Source organism: Galeopterus variegatus, unplaced genomic scaffold (genome assembly GCF_000696425.1).
Source record: "Galeopterus variegatus unplaced genomic scaffold, G_variegatus-3.0.2 Scaffold3963, whole genome shotgun sequence".
NCBI lineage: Eukaryota > Metazoa > Chordata > Mammalia > Dermoptera > Cynocephalidae > Galeopterus > Galeopterus variegatus.
In genome coordinates this window covers 63,481-76,368 of record NW_007730074.1, presented here as the reverse complement: position 1 = coordinate 76,368, position 12,888 = coordinate 63,481, and the positions used below count along the sequence as shown (strand labels likewise).

Below are 12,888 nucleotides of genomic sequence, written 5' to 3'. Positions count from 1 at the left end.
ACAGTAGTTGTTGATATCTCACCATAACATCTATGTTTATCACTACTTCAAACTTACAGCCATTAAGGTCGGGACTCTCTCTTCAGCAAAGGGTGCTGGGATAACTGGTTATCCATTTGCAGGAGATTGAAACTAGACCCATATCTCTCACCATGTACTAAAATCAACTCAAAATGGATCAAGGATTTAATTATACACCCCGAAACAATAAAACTTATTAAAGAAAATATAGGAGAAACCCTTCAGCAAATAGGGCTGGGCACAGACTTCATGAATATGACCCCAAAAGCACGGGCAACCAAAGGAAAAATAAACAAATGGGACTATATCAAACTAAAAAGCTTCTGCACAGCAAAAGAAACAATTAACAGAGCTAAAAGACAGCCAACAGAGTGGGAGAAAATATTTGCAAAATACACATCCGACAAAGGACTAATATCCAGAATATATAAAGAACTCAAACAACTGTGATGGCTTTTTATAGTTCACATGGGAGCACAGTCTAGGTACATATCTCTGTGAGCTAAAGCTGCCGAAGAAAGCTGTATGAAATGGTGACTTTTTCCGTCCTGCTTCTTTAGGGCCTGGGGTTTTCCAGGCCTTTGTTACTTTCTCAGAGATAGAGTCACGGCTGTTTCAATGGAATGTGAGAAGTGAAACAGTTCTCTATTAGAGCCACTCAGTTGGTGTCTTGATGCTGTGATAGGAGCTTGAGTAGGGGTTTGGTGGTGACTTCTCATGTGTTAGGCTTATAGGCTGCTGATGAGATTTATTTCATTTCCTCTTTCATAGAGCAGGCTAGTCCAGAAATAGGGATCTGTGAACTTTAAGATTAGAGTCCCATTTTGAATCTAAATGAGCTGCACCCCCCTCATCCCCTGCCAAAGGGTGGGCAGGTAGGCCATTCCAATCAAAGTTACTCTTTCTCTTAAGCAAAGGATGATCAAAGCAACTGACCAACTGTCACGGAATCTGCCAGATCTCATTCTGGCTTGCCCCTTTTCTCCAGCTTCTGAACTTTTCCTTCCTTCATCATGCTTTGAGGCCATTCCCAGCAAACTAACAGATCCCTCACTTTTGGTTTGCAGCCATCCTGGGCCTGCTGAGCTCTGATCCAAGTGCCTGCCTCTGCCCCCTGGTGGCCTTATGATTAAACTTCATGGAGGTAAGTTATCCTTTTCTTAACTCAGCAGGTTTTCTAAGCATGGTGTGGAAAACAGTACAACAGGAGGAGGTATGGATTTTGGAGCATGAAAGGGAATTTAGGTAAATATTTAAGTTGTGACAGCTTGTAGCTTCTATATTTCACTAGCCCTTAGAATAACTGAGAATTTAGATTAGAGAGGCAGGTAGGAAAGTAATGAAATCCACCATAATCTTTTGAGAAAAATTAAACTAAATGCCATACAAAAATTTACCATCCATGGGGCCAGCCCATGGCTCACTTGGGAGAATGTGGTGCTGATAACACCAAGTCAAGGGTTAAGATCCCCATACTGGTCATCTTTTAAAAAAAAAAAAGACAACCCCCCCAACCCCAAAATTTACCTTCCTTATTAATGTAATCACTTTATAAGTTTTAGACTAAAAAAAAGATTCTATATATCACTTGGTTTGCTGATTATATTATCACATTTGATATTTCATATTTAAAGCAGAATTGACTCTTATAGGAGTTAAACTGAATTCCTTCCTTTAAGACAGACAAGCCAGGGCTTGCTGATTAGCTTGGATGGTTAGAGCACAGCCTTGTAACACCAAGGTCATGGGTTCAGATCCCTGCACCAACCAGCCACCAAAGGAAAAAAAATTTATAACTCGAAACTTCTCAGGGAAATCTTTGGGAAATATTAAATATTTCTTCTACAGCTTTCCAAGGACTCCATAGATTTGCTCCTTGCCTTTTCTCTGCTCTATGAGAATGTGTACAGTGAGTGGAAGGAGGAGGACATGCTTTCTTAGAAAGTGATTCCTGCCAGCCAGGACTTTATAAGGATGAATAGCAATCCCTCGCTTGAATTTCTCTCCCTCTGCCTTGAGGTTAGACTTTCTTTACAGGGGCTGGCAGTGGGTGTGATTTCTAGATATAGAAATTTCAGAATCACCTTTGGTTTGCAATTCTATACCTCCCTCTAGAGCAGTAGAAAATTATTTCAGGTATTTTGCCTCTCAAATTTGATCCATTTAATAAATTCAGTTCCACAAAACATATTGATTGGCTCTTGGCTGACTCAATGCTTAGGATAATTGACTTTGGGGTCAGATGAAAAGCTCAAATCCAGGCTCTAGCACCTAATAACTGTGACCCTGGCAAGTTACTTAAACTCTCTAGGCTTCAGTTTCCTTGAAAATGAGGTCATAATACCTATCCCATAGGGTTGTTATGAGGATTAAATAAAATAACGTGCATAAAGCATTTTGCACTGTGAATACTCAGTAAATACTAGCTAATATGATCAATCCCTTGTTTTATAGCACAAGATATATTCTTGAAAGTCAAGGTAATTGCTAAACCTCAACTGGCAAGATGAATTAACCGTGAAAACACAAGCATATGATATTGACAATAAATAACATTAAATATATTTTTCTTTTTTTTTTTTTCCTTTTTGTCTTTTTTACTGACCGGTAATGGGATCGCAACCCTTGGTGTTGTGCCCGTACCAGGGACCGGCAACGGGATCGCAACCCTCAGTGTCGCGCCCGCACCGCGCTCAGCCAGTGAGCGGGAACCGGTCTCCACATGGGATCCGAACCCTCGGCGGGAGCGCTGCCGAGCTCCCAAGCGGCGTACTCTCCAGTGCGCCACTGGGCCGGCCCTAAATATATTTTTCATATCATAAAATTCACCCTTTTAAGGTGTACGGTTCAGTGATTTTTTTTAGCATATTCACAAAGTTGTACAACCATCACCACTATCTAATTCTGGAACATTTTCATTATCCCCCCAAAGAAATTACATACCCATTATCAGTCAGTCCCCATTCTCCCTTGCCCCAGTCTTGGAAACCAGTATCTACTTTAACACATTTTAAAAACTCATTGAATGAAATTCCTAAATGACATCCACCTTCAAAAGCCACCATTCACCAGGATTACAAACCAGCTCTGGTAGGTGACCCTTCTCCTAGATTCTTCACCTCCAATTGGCCAGGTTCTCCCGCAAGTTTTATCCTATTCAGAATGCATTTTTTAAAAAGTTTTCAAAACAGCCCTGAATGGCATAAAATGCAATATTTTTCTGTACTTGCATATTCCCTGATGGGCATATTTTTCTGGGTTTGTTCTTCTAGGTACACACTGAGAGGGTAGAGAATAAACATTTTTTTTCTCTTCACTTCCACACAATTGTTCACTCAGGCTAGTACAAAAAATAAAGTAATCATCTTTTGAAATCTTTTGGTTAATGAAACTTAAATGAATTATTAATATGTAAAAGTATGGTAAATTTAAAATATCAAGTGTACAACAAACCATGGGAAAAAAGACTAGAGCTATAAATTTTCAACATGTTGTAGAGAATTCTGAATTCTCAGGCCCTTTAAAAACCCCACAAAACTTATTTTGGTAGGCTATGAAGAGCAACATGAGATTTTGGAGGCAGAGGAGGGCTAGCAATTATTATTATTATTAACTAGACCTTTCAACTGATTAGATGATGGGGAAGGAAGAGGATAATGAAATATCTAAAGATAATTCAGATTTCAAAACTCAGAGATTGGTGGTGCAATAAATGGAAATAGGGAAGTGAAAGGAAGGAACTGATTTAGGGAGAAACATGAGTTCTGTTTCAGTCATGTTGATTTTCAAGGACCCAGCCATGGCTCAGAGATACAGATTTGGGAGTCACCTTTATAGAGGCTGTCTGTGAAGTCACAGGAATGAGTGGTTCACTTGGTAAGAAGAGAACATAGAGATAGGAGACAGCTGAAGACAGACCATGGTGATTGTTTATACTTAAAGAAATAAGAAGAGCGGGCCCGGCCCGTGGCTCACTCGGTAGAGTGGGGTGCTGATAACACCAAGGCCGCGGGTTCGGATCCCATATAGGGATGGCCGGTTTGCTCACTGGCTGAGTGTGGTGCTGACAACACCAAGCCAAGGGTTGAGATCCCCTTACCGGTCATCTTTTAAAAAAAAAAAAAAAAAGAAATGAGAAGAGGATGAGAAACTGGCCAAGGCAGAAGAGAGGCAGGAGAATTAGGACACTATTGCATCACAAGGGACAAAGAATAGATTGAAAAAGTCAAGGAGAATGAACATTGAGAATGCCATTAAATGAGTGTTTAGCAAACTCTACTCTAGCGCTCCAAGAAAAAAATTCCATAGAGTACTGGGGCAGAGGGTCCATGACAAGGGCAGAGATTCAGACCAGTTACCTTAAACAGAGAGATAACCTCAGTTACTGTGAGTATAAAGTCTTTCCTGCAGCACATATGTTGAGCCCCTACTATGGCAAGGCATCACGCTAGGTATAGGAATCCAAGAAGAGCCAAAGGACAGTGCTATGGTTAACATAATGCAGATGTTCTCCACATTTCTTTCTCTTTTTAATTCTTGTCTCTACCAGCTGACTCTCCCCACCCTTCATTCCTGCATTTCTTTTGCCGTCTGTTTAAAATGAATCTCCTAGGTTCTTTTTTCTTATGACTGTCCTTGCCATGACCTTTCATGTCCCAAACTCTATTTCGTGGTAATCTTTAAACTTACTCCTACTGTCAATTTCCTGATTCTATCTTAGTTTCCAGATTCAAATTCATGAGAGGTTCTGGGTTTTCCAGATTATCTTTTTGCATCAGGTCACATCTTGGGTTGCTGCACAGGCTATAGAATGGATCAGAAGCCCATCTGTGGCCTGAGAGAGGGGGTGGAGGCCACGTGGTGTGTGTAGGCCTGACCTTAGCATGGACTATGGGAATGACAGCTACTGTGATTAACGTATCTAGTAGTTATTGGGGATTGATCTTAGTTTAAAAATTCAAGTGTGCAAAGAATATCACATAGTATTTTCTATAAATGCTATGGGGACCGCTAAATATTGACTTTGAGTCCTCATGTCCTGTGGGCTAGAGGGAAATTCAATTTTTAAACTTTGAAGAAAAGAATCTATATTGATTGCTGAAAGTCCATTATCTAATCATGTCTGCCCCCTTCTCTCTCTCTCTCTCTCTCTCTCACACACACACACACACACACTTCTCTAGACACATAGAAATGTTGGATAAGGTGTCAAAAAACAATTTACGCTTTGGTCTTTAAATAGTGGACTGAAAAACAGTAAGTGTTCCTGCTTCTCTTAGAAACTCATCCTTCTTTAAGTCAAAGCTACAAAGAGAATAAAAAACAGACAAACTTTTTGCAATGAAAGTAGAGACATCAAATAGCTTGGATTATAACGTATGAGGAAGGACTGCCAAATATAGTGAAAATCAGAAAGGAGTGTGAGAGAAGATGTCTAGGGATGCAGATCTCACACGAAAGGGGAGTGACATAGTTCTCCAAAGAAAGTGCCCCATCCTGTGGGCCAAGACCCACAAGCCCTTGTGTAGGACAATGAGAACAGGAAAGCAGGCTGAAGCAGAGCTTCTCTACACCCATTTGTCACAAAGATTCGAGGTATAGGGTAGGTGAAGTTGAACAAGGATGAAAAAGTCATATTTGCCAGAAGCAGTCTGTAGATGAGGTAGAATGGAGGAGACAGACTCTGCATTGTAAGCAATCCTGCAGTGCAGATACTGGGGAAAAAAGAACCCATGCACACATGTTTCATAAAGAAAATAGCTTCAACTATGGCCCTGCCTATGCAAGAGACTCATATAGGTCTCTTGCAAATAGCTGACTCAGGAAGAACTCATCTAATTCAAAGATGTTTAAAGAAACAAAAAATAAATAACGTATATAAAGCAAGAATGGGAGATTATGTCCAGAGCACAGCACAGAAAGCCATGGGCTTAGAAATTATGAAAGAGGAGCCTTGTAACAAGGTCAAGGGTTCAGATCCCCATACCAGCCAGCTGCCAAGAAAAAAAAATGGCATGACCTTTCTCATGGAAGAAGGAATTTTAACATTTTCGTAATCAATACTAACAGCTAACATTTAATCAGCACTTAGTATGGGTCAGGAAGCATTCAAGATGCTTTATGTTTATTAACTTATCCTCATAACACCCTACAAGGAGGCATTACCATCATTATGTGCTTGACCCATAGTAGATGTTCAATGAATGCCATTGAATGAACACATTCCTCTTTACAGATGGGGAAATGAGACTTAGAACATTAAGTTACCCAAGATTTCATAGAAGTTACACACGACAGTTTGACTCCAAGGCCTACAAATGTCATCCATTATATCCCCTCTTTAAAATCAGACTGTAACCTAGTTTTGGCCTTAGCTCTCAACACTTCTTAGTGTCCATTTTCTATCCTAGTAACTGTTCTCTGAATTTACCAACATAGTTAATACTTTCCCACCTTTATTCAGGGTCTCTGGCCAGGATTGGCCTTCTCTTCACTTTTGGTTAGATGAGCTCTTTAAGAAAAAAAAAGAAAGAAAAGAAAGAAAAGAAAAGAAAAGAAATTATGAAAGAGAAATTAAGAGAAATGGAGACTAGAGTGAGAAGCTCTGACATCTGTCTGATAGGCATTTCAGAAAGAGACTGGAAAGAATGGTGGAGAGGTGACATTTAAAGAGAAAATGGCTATATTATAGGTCCAGACAGGCAAGACCCAAGTGTGGGGAAATCAGGCATCAAGGATAAGGAACACAAGCTGTGTGGGAAACTACAGAGCGAGGGTCTATGGACTCAAGCCAAAGCATTTGGAGAAATAAAGATGAGAATCTAGGAACAGGGTGAGGGCAACATAACAGTCATCAATGAGAATGGAATTTCATGATGAGGCAAAGGATTTTTAGCTGTATTCCCGTGGCTAGAATAAGTCTGAATATGAGAAAAGGAAGCCCATAAGTACAGGCAAATATGAACTTCTAACTGGGAATGAAGGGTTAGGAATGAGGAATAGAGCAGTTTTGGGTATTAAATTCTCAAGGGGATGTACAGCAGATGGAGATAGCCCTGGCCTTAGGATTAGAATTCTTTGAATTCCCTTGATTTTACCACTGACTTGAGTGTCAGAGCAGGTTCAAACTCCTCTAAGCTCCAGTTTCTCTCTCAAGAGCAGCAGAGTAACCCCTGGATCAACCCTCAGGAATTTTTGCCTCAGAATAAATCTTCTGTCTATATTTAACTTTTTCATCCTTCAGAGGGAGGTGATATACAAATTGAAGAATAGCGCATGTACATTTAACATTTCTTTTTTACCCATAATAATCTTCCTTACTTCTGTCTGCCTAAGATCTCATCTTTCAAGTCTCATCTTAGTTCTCTCTCCCACATGTTTCTCCTGACCACATTTATCTCCATCATATAGATTATCCTTCTACATTGAGAAAGCTTATATCAGTACCCATTTTTATACTTCTGGATCACAGCTTGTCATCTTTAGCATTTAGGAAAGGGTAAGAATATACAGGCCTGGTCATGGCACATGCTGAGAGCACTGAATGAAAGTCTGGGGGTGGGCAGGATTGTTGTAGGAATTCTGGCAGAAAACTTATTAGGAAGAAGAGCCTAGAATCCTAGAACCTGGGTAATCAATGGTGACAACAAGGTCCTCCACATAGCCAAGTCGGACAAGCCCCACAGGGACCCCGAGACTCCAGGAATTCAGTTCTACTGAAGGTGTGGCCTGTGAGATGAAACTCAGAGGCTTGCTTTCAGGACAACCCCTCCTTGCTGGTTCCAGAACAGAGACAGGCCCAACCCATCTTAGATGAGCTAGGATAAGGGTGAGTGGGATGGGAGAGGAGGGTAGAACCATCCTTAGACCTGGGCAATGGGGGCCCTTCCCTGAGCCCATGCTTTGAGGCTCCAGCTCTGGCTTTCCTCCAGCTATGTTCCTCTTTATAAGATGAGGAATCCATGGAACCAAAGGGACATACTCACATAGAGCCTATGCTCTCTCCTATTTTATAAATCACACTCCAGATCTGGGACCCTAGAATTCTCTGCCCAAGAGATTCATAGCCCACTTTTAGGGCCTCCATAGCTCTTTTCCCCAAAACAAGATGAGACAAAATACAGCTCTTTTGTCAGTACCAGTCACACCCAGGCTACACCTCTGCCAGTATGTATATTGGTAGGCTTGAGGTATGGCCCAAGGACAGGTGTGTGTGTGTGTGTGTGTGTGTGTGTGTGTGTGTGTGTAGCTTGGTTGTGTGCGTTGGGTTTTCCACATGCTTGCTTATGAGGGACAGGGTGAGGAGTCTGGGAGGTGAAAAGGAGAATGGGCCAGAGGCTTCTAATTGTACTTTGTCCTGATCCACAAATATAGTGGAGGGTCAGATGTGAGCCCTATGTCAGAGCTTCTATGTTACTCATTCTATGCTCCAGAAAGTATGGGCACTAGAGCAGAGCTGGCATCACTGAATGTTTACTCATGTCATCAGACCCTTAGGTATTGAGATTGAAGCCACTTCTGGTGGCTATTCATCAAATAGTAGCACATCCTGGAAGACACTATAATACAGCATTCTGCAAAAGGGAATGTTCAGTATAAAAATTCTGCCTCTGGAGTCAAATGGCTTCAATTTTTAAAAATTGAGGTCAAGTTCATGAAACATAAAACCATTTAAAAATGTACATTACAGTGGCAATTAGTACATTCACAATGTACTAACCATCAATGTAAAACCATCATCTCTATCAGGTCCCAAAACATCTTCATCATTGCAAAAGGAAACCCCATACCCATTAAGCAGTCACCCCCCATTTCTCCTTCCCCCAGCCCCTGGCAACCACTAATCTACTTTCTCTGTTATGGATTTACCTATTCTCTATATTTCACATAAATGGAATCATACATTATGTGACCTTTTTTGAATGGAAAGAGGAATGTACAACAAAATACATTGCTTTGGTTGAGTACTCTTTCTTCCTCTGCCTTGGTTTTCTATTAAAGTTTAAATAGTGTCATAAACTATTTCATGTTAGAAAACACCAAATTTATTGGATCACTTTCAAAGGAGAGATTATGGTGCTTTTACTCTGGTTACCCAATTCTCAGTTCCTTTAGGAATGGAGCCCAACATCCTAAAGTGCTGAAATGGGCAACAGGAGAGAGAAACTCATTTTAGCTGTTCTTTTCCGAAGGTATCCTCTAACACCTCCTCCAACACTGATCCAGGCAACTATGTTGAATTGAATGATTCAATCACCCACATACCCTCTAAAGTGGTGATACAAGATATTACTATGGAGCTACACTGCCCACTGTGTAATGATTGGTTCCGTGATCCACTGATGCTAAGCTGCGGCCACAACTTCTGCCAAGCCTGTATCCAAAACTTTTGGAAGCTGCAAGCAAAGGAAACATTCTGTCCTGAGTGTAAGATGCTATGTCAGTATAGCAGGTGTACATTCAACCTTGTACTGGAGAAGCTGGTAGAGAAGATTAACAAGCTACCCCTACTCAAGGGCTTTCCCCAGTGCCCAGAGCATGGAGAGAACCTGAAACTCTTCAGTAAGCCAGATGGGAAACTGATCTGCTTTCAATGCAAGGATGCTCGGTTGTCTGTGGGGCAGTCTAAGGAGTTCCTGCAAATCTCTGATGCTGTCCGTTTCTTCATGGTGGGTAAGCCCTGGGCCTTGCACAATCCCTTAGGAAATCTAGGAAAAATCTTTTGTAGGGCTTTTTCTCTCTTCCAATCCCACCCCTTTATTCAAATGATGATTAGAAAGCTCAGAGTGCTCAGAAAATATAAAATATCTTGCAATTTTCTTTCTCTAGAGTTGCTGCTTATAGAAAAGGAACAGAGGAGTAGCTCTGGCCTATTCCCTGAATCAAATAGTTACCTGAACTCTGCCAGGACCACAGTCTACTAAACACTGCGTAGAATATGGACATATAAGATATTGCTCTTGTTATAAAAGTTTTGTAATTTAGTCAAGTTTAGAATGAATAAAACAACAAAAGTAAAATAAGATAGTTTACTACAGACAATGAAATTGTATCACATTTGTAATTCATAAGTGTTAAGAATTTCTGGGAAGATTGGAGAAAGCTGTAATAGTCAGGGGTTGTATAGTGAAAAAAAGGGATTGGACTTGAACTGAGAAATAATTTGCATGTGGATGGCAGAAACCAGTGCTCCAAGTGGGAACAGTAAAGGTAAAAGTATAGATGGTGAGAACAGTGTACCTAGAGTGGAAAATGTATAGAGTTTCATTACCTTCTTCAACCTCTTATAGCTAGCTAATAAGAAGGCAAAACTAAGTTTTTCTGCCTGCTTATAATTTTCTTCACAATTCTTGAAAAATATAGGGGAAGGGAAAGATTTTTGCAGTATGAGCTCACTTTTTTCTGGCACACTGGGGCTTTAGGGGAGATGTTTTCTATGGCCCTTCATCTCCCAAGTCACTGTGGATTAATTCTCTTTGGTATTCCCAGGAGGAGCTTGCCATCCATCAGGATCAACTGGAGACAATCCTGAAGGAACTTCAGACCCTGAAGAATAGGCAGAAGGATGCTATTGTTGCTTACAAGGTGAGGAGCAAGGTAGAGGGATTATGAGAGAGAACTGGAATATACTCTCCTTGTAACTTCAGCTATGTGGGTACAAAGGTACCTACTCATATATTATTAACAGACTAAATAGCACCTGGGCTACAGAATTAGAAAACTGACATTGTAAGGTGAAAAGAAATACTGTGGCAGAATAGGTTCCCAATAGTTGATCAACAGAGCAGATTGATCTTTCCCTAATATGCTGATCCTTTCAATCATTAGGTGATTGTCATGGGGTTGAGATTTGTCTGCTCTTTCCCTTTACCTATGGAAAAATAAGGAATTTACCAGAAAAATCCGCTAAAGATTGCTATGTCCAAAGAATTACCTTTCTTTCCATTGGATTTATAACCAGGCACCTCTGGACCGAGGTCTCTCATGTTGTTGGCTTTTCCCATCTGATTTGATCTTTCTTAGCTGCTCCCAAACTAAATAGTTATTGCCTATACTTTCAACTTTACAGGAGCTCTAGACAACATTAGTGGTTAGAGATTTGGCACATGAATCCCTAGGTTGGGGACTAAATTGGGAGTTCTGTTTCTTTATGGGTTATGTATGGAGAAAAGCCTTCTCTCATTTGGCATCAAGAAGAAGAAATACGTAGACTCAGAGAAAGAAGAAGGATAGATGGAAGTAATGGTGTTTCCAGCGACTCTTGTTCCTGTTGTAAGAGTTCCTAGTTCAGCTATTAGAGTCAACATTCATTCCTTCAACAAATATTTATTCAGTGGGTAAGGCATTATACTACATGCTGGGGGTGATAGATAGATGTTAATTAAATAATTCCACCAATAACAATAAAATAACAACTGTGATAACTACTATAAATGAAAATATAGAGTATATAGAGTATTATGAGAGCATATGAATGGAGATCCTAACCTAGACTGGGGGAGGGACATGCTCTGAAGAAGTCACTTATTAAAAATGAGAACTGAAAGATAAGTAATTTAGTCAAGTGAACTGGGTAAGGGGAATATGAAGGAGGTGGCCTGGAGAAGAATGTTCTAGGAAGAGGAAAGAGCATATGGAAAAGTCCTGAGACAGGAAGTTAGTTGCTATGTTAAAAAGAGAAAAGGCCAGGGATGGCTGGTTAGCTCAGTTGGTTAGCACATGGTGCTAGTAATATCAAGGTCCTGGGTTCGATCCCTGTACTGGCCAGCAGCCAAAACAAGCAAACAAACAAAAAAAGAAAGAAAAGAAAAGAAAAGAAAAGAGAAAAGGCCAATAAAGCTGGAGCATGCTAAGCAAGATGATACTGAAGTGGCAGATATGGGCCCAATCACGTAGACCCTTGTGTAGGTAATATTAAGAATTTGAACTTCATCCTGTGAATAATGAGAAGCCATTAAAGGGTTTTAAACAAGACATGGTTTTAGCTCATTTTGAAGATATCATTCTAGTGGTGGCTGTGTGGAGAACAGATCGAAGGGAGGCAATGACAAGGACAATTGTTAGAAGACTACTGCAGTGGTCCCAAAGAATGATGATGGTGGCTCGGACTAGAGAAGCAGTGGAGATGTAGAGAAATAAAGAGCTTGAGCATATGCTTTGGAGACGAAAATTACCTCGGATGTGGTGACTGATTAGATATAAAAGGTGGCCATTAGGGGGAAAAAAAGTCAGCATTAGGTGGTATATAAAACCATGGGAGAAGAGAATACTGCCTAGAAAGAAAATGTAGAATGAGAAGGGGAAAGAGCCTGGGACAGAATATCAGGTAATTCTAATATTTAGAGCTTGATTAGATGAAGTGGAACCAACACTGTTTCTTATGACTGAGAAACAGTGGTGAGAAAGGTAAAATGGAAATCAGAAAATCATGAACTCCAGGAGAGAGGGAGTTAAGACTGTCTTAAGAGTGTAATAATAATGATGAACCATGAAATCCAAGCTGGATAAGGAGGGACATGAAGATGGACGTTGATAAATAGAAATGGAAGGGTCAATGAATAGGCGGTTTCAATGAAATCCAATAATTGTTGCCATAGGGGTCCCTGAGTAAGTAAGCATGGAGTACAGGAAGTTATTGCAGAGATGGTGCAATTGCCGGGGGATGATAAAACCCCAGGTGTGACTATGGGAATGAGTGAAGAAATGTGGAAATCGGGCCGAGCCGTGGCACACTCGGGAGAGTGTGGCGCTCGTGGGTTCGGATCCTATATAGGGATGACCGGTGCACTCACAGCGCTCACTGGCTGAGCGTGGTGCGACTGGTCTCAAAAAGGACAAAAAAAAAAAAAAAAAAAAAAGAAAGAAATG

At 40.6% G+C, this 12,888-nt stretch overlaps 1 protein-coding gene across 2 annotated transcripts in view; it reads left to right on the top strand.

Annotated features, from left to right (window-relative positions):
* Positions 1-812: 812 nt before the first annotated feature.
* The window catches only part of TRIM69 (tripartite motif containing 69), a 25,902-nt gene continuing 13,826 nt past the window's right edge, over positions 813-12,888 (top strand). The window contains exons 1-3 of one of the 2 annotated variants that reach the window (XM_008586356.1): positions 813-1,165; positions 9,213-9,689; positions 10,510-10,605. In XM_008586356.1, the coding sequence (XP_008584578.1) occupies positions 1,160-1,165; positions 9,213-9,689; positions 10,510-10,605 (579 nt within the window). In that variant the 5' untranslated portion in view covers positions 813-1,159. The remainder of the gene's footprint in view (positions 1,166-9,212; positions 9,690-10,509; positions 10,606-12,888) is intronic. The other variant, XM_008586357.1, reaches the window with a different exon arrangement.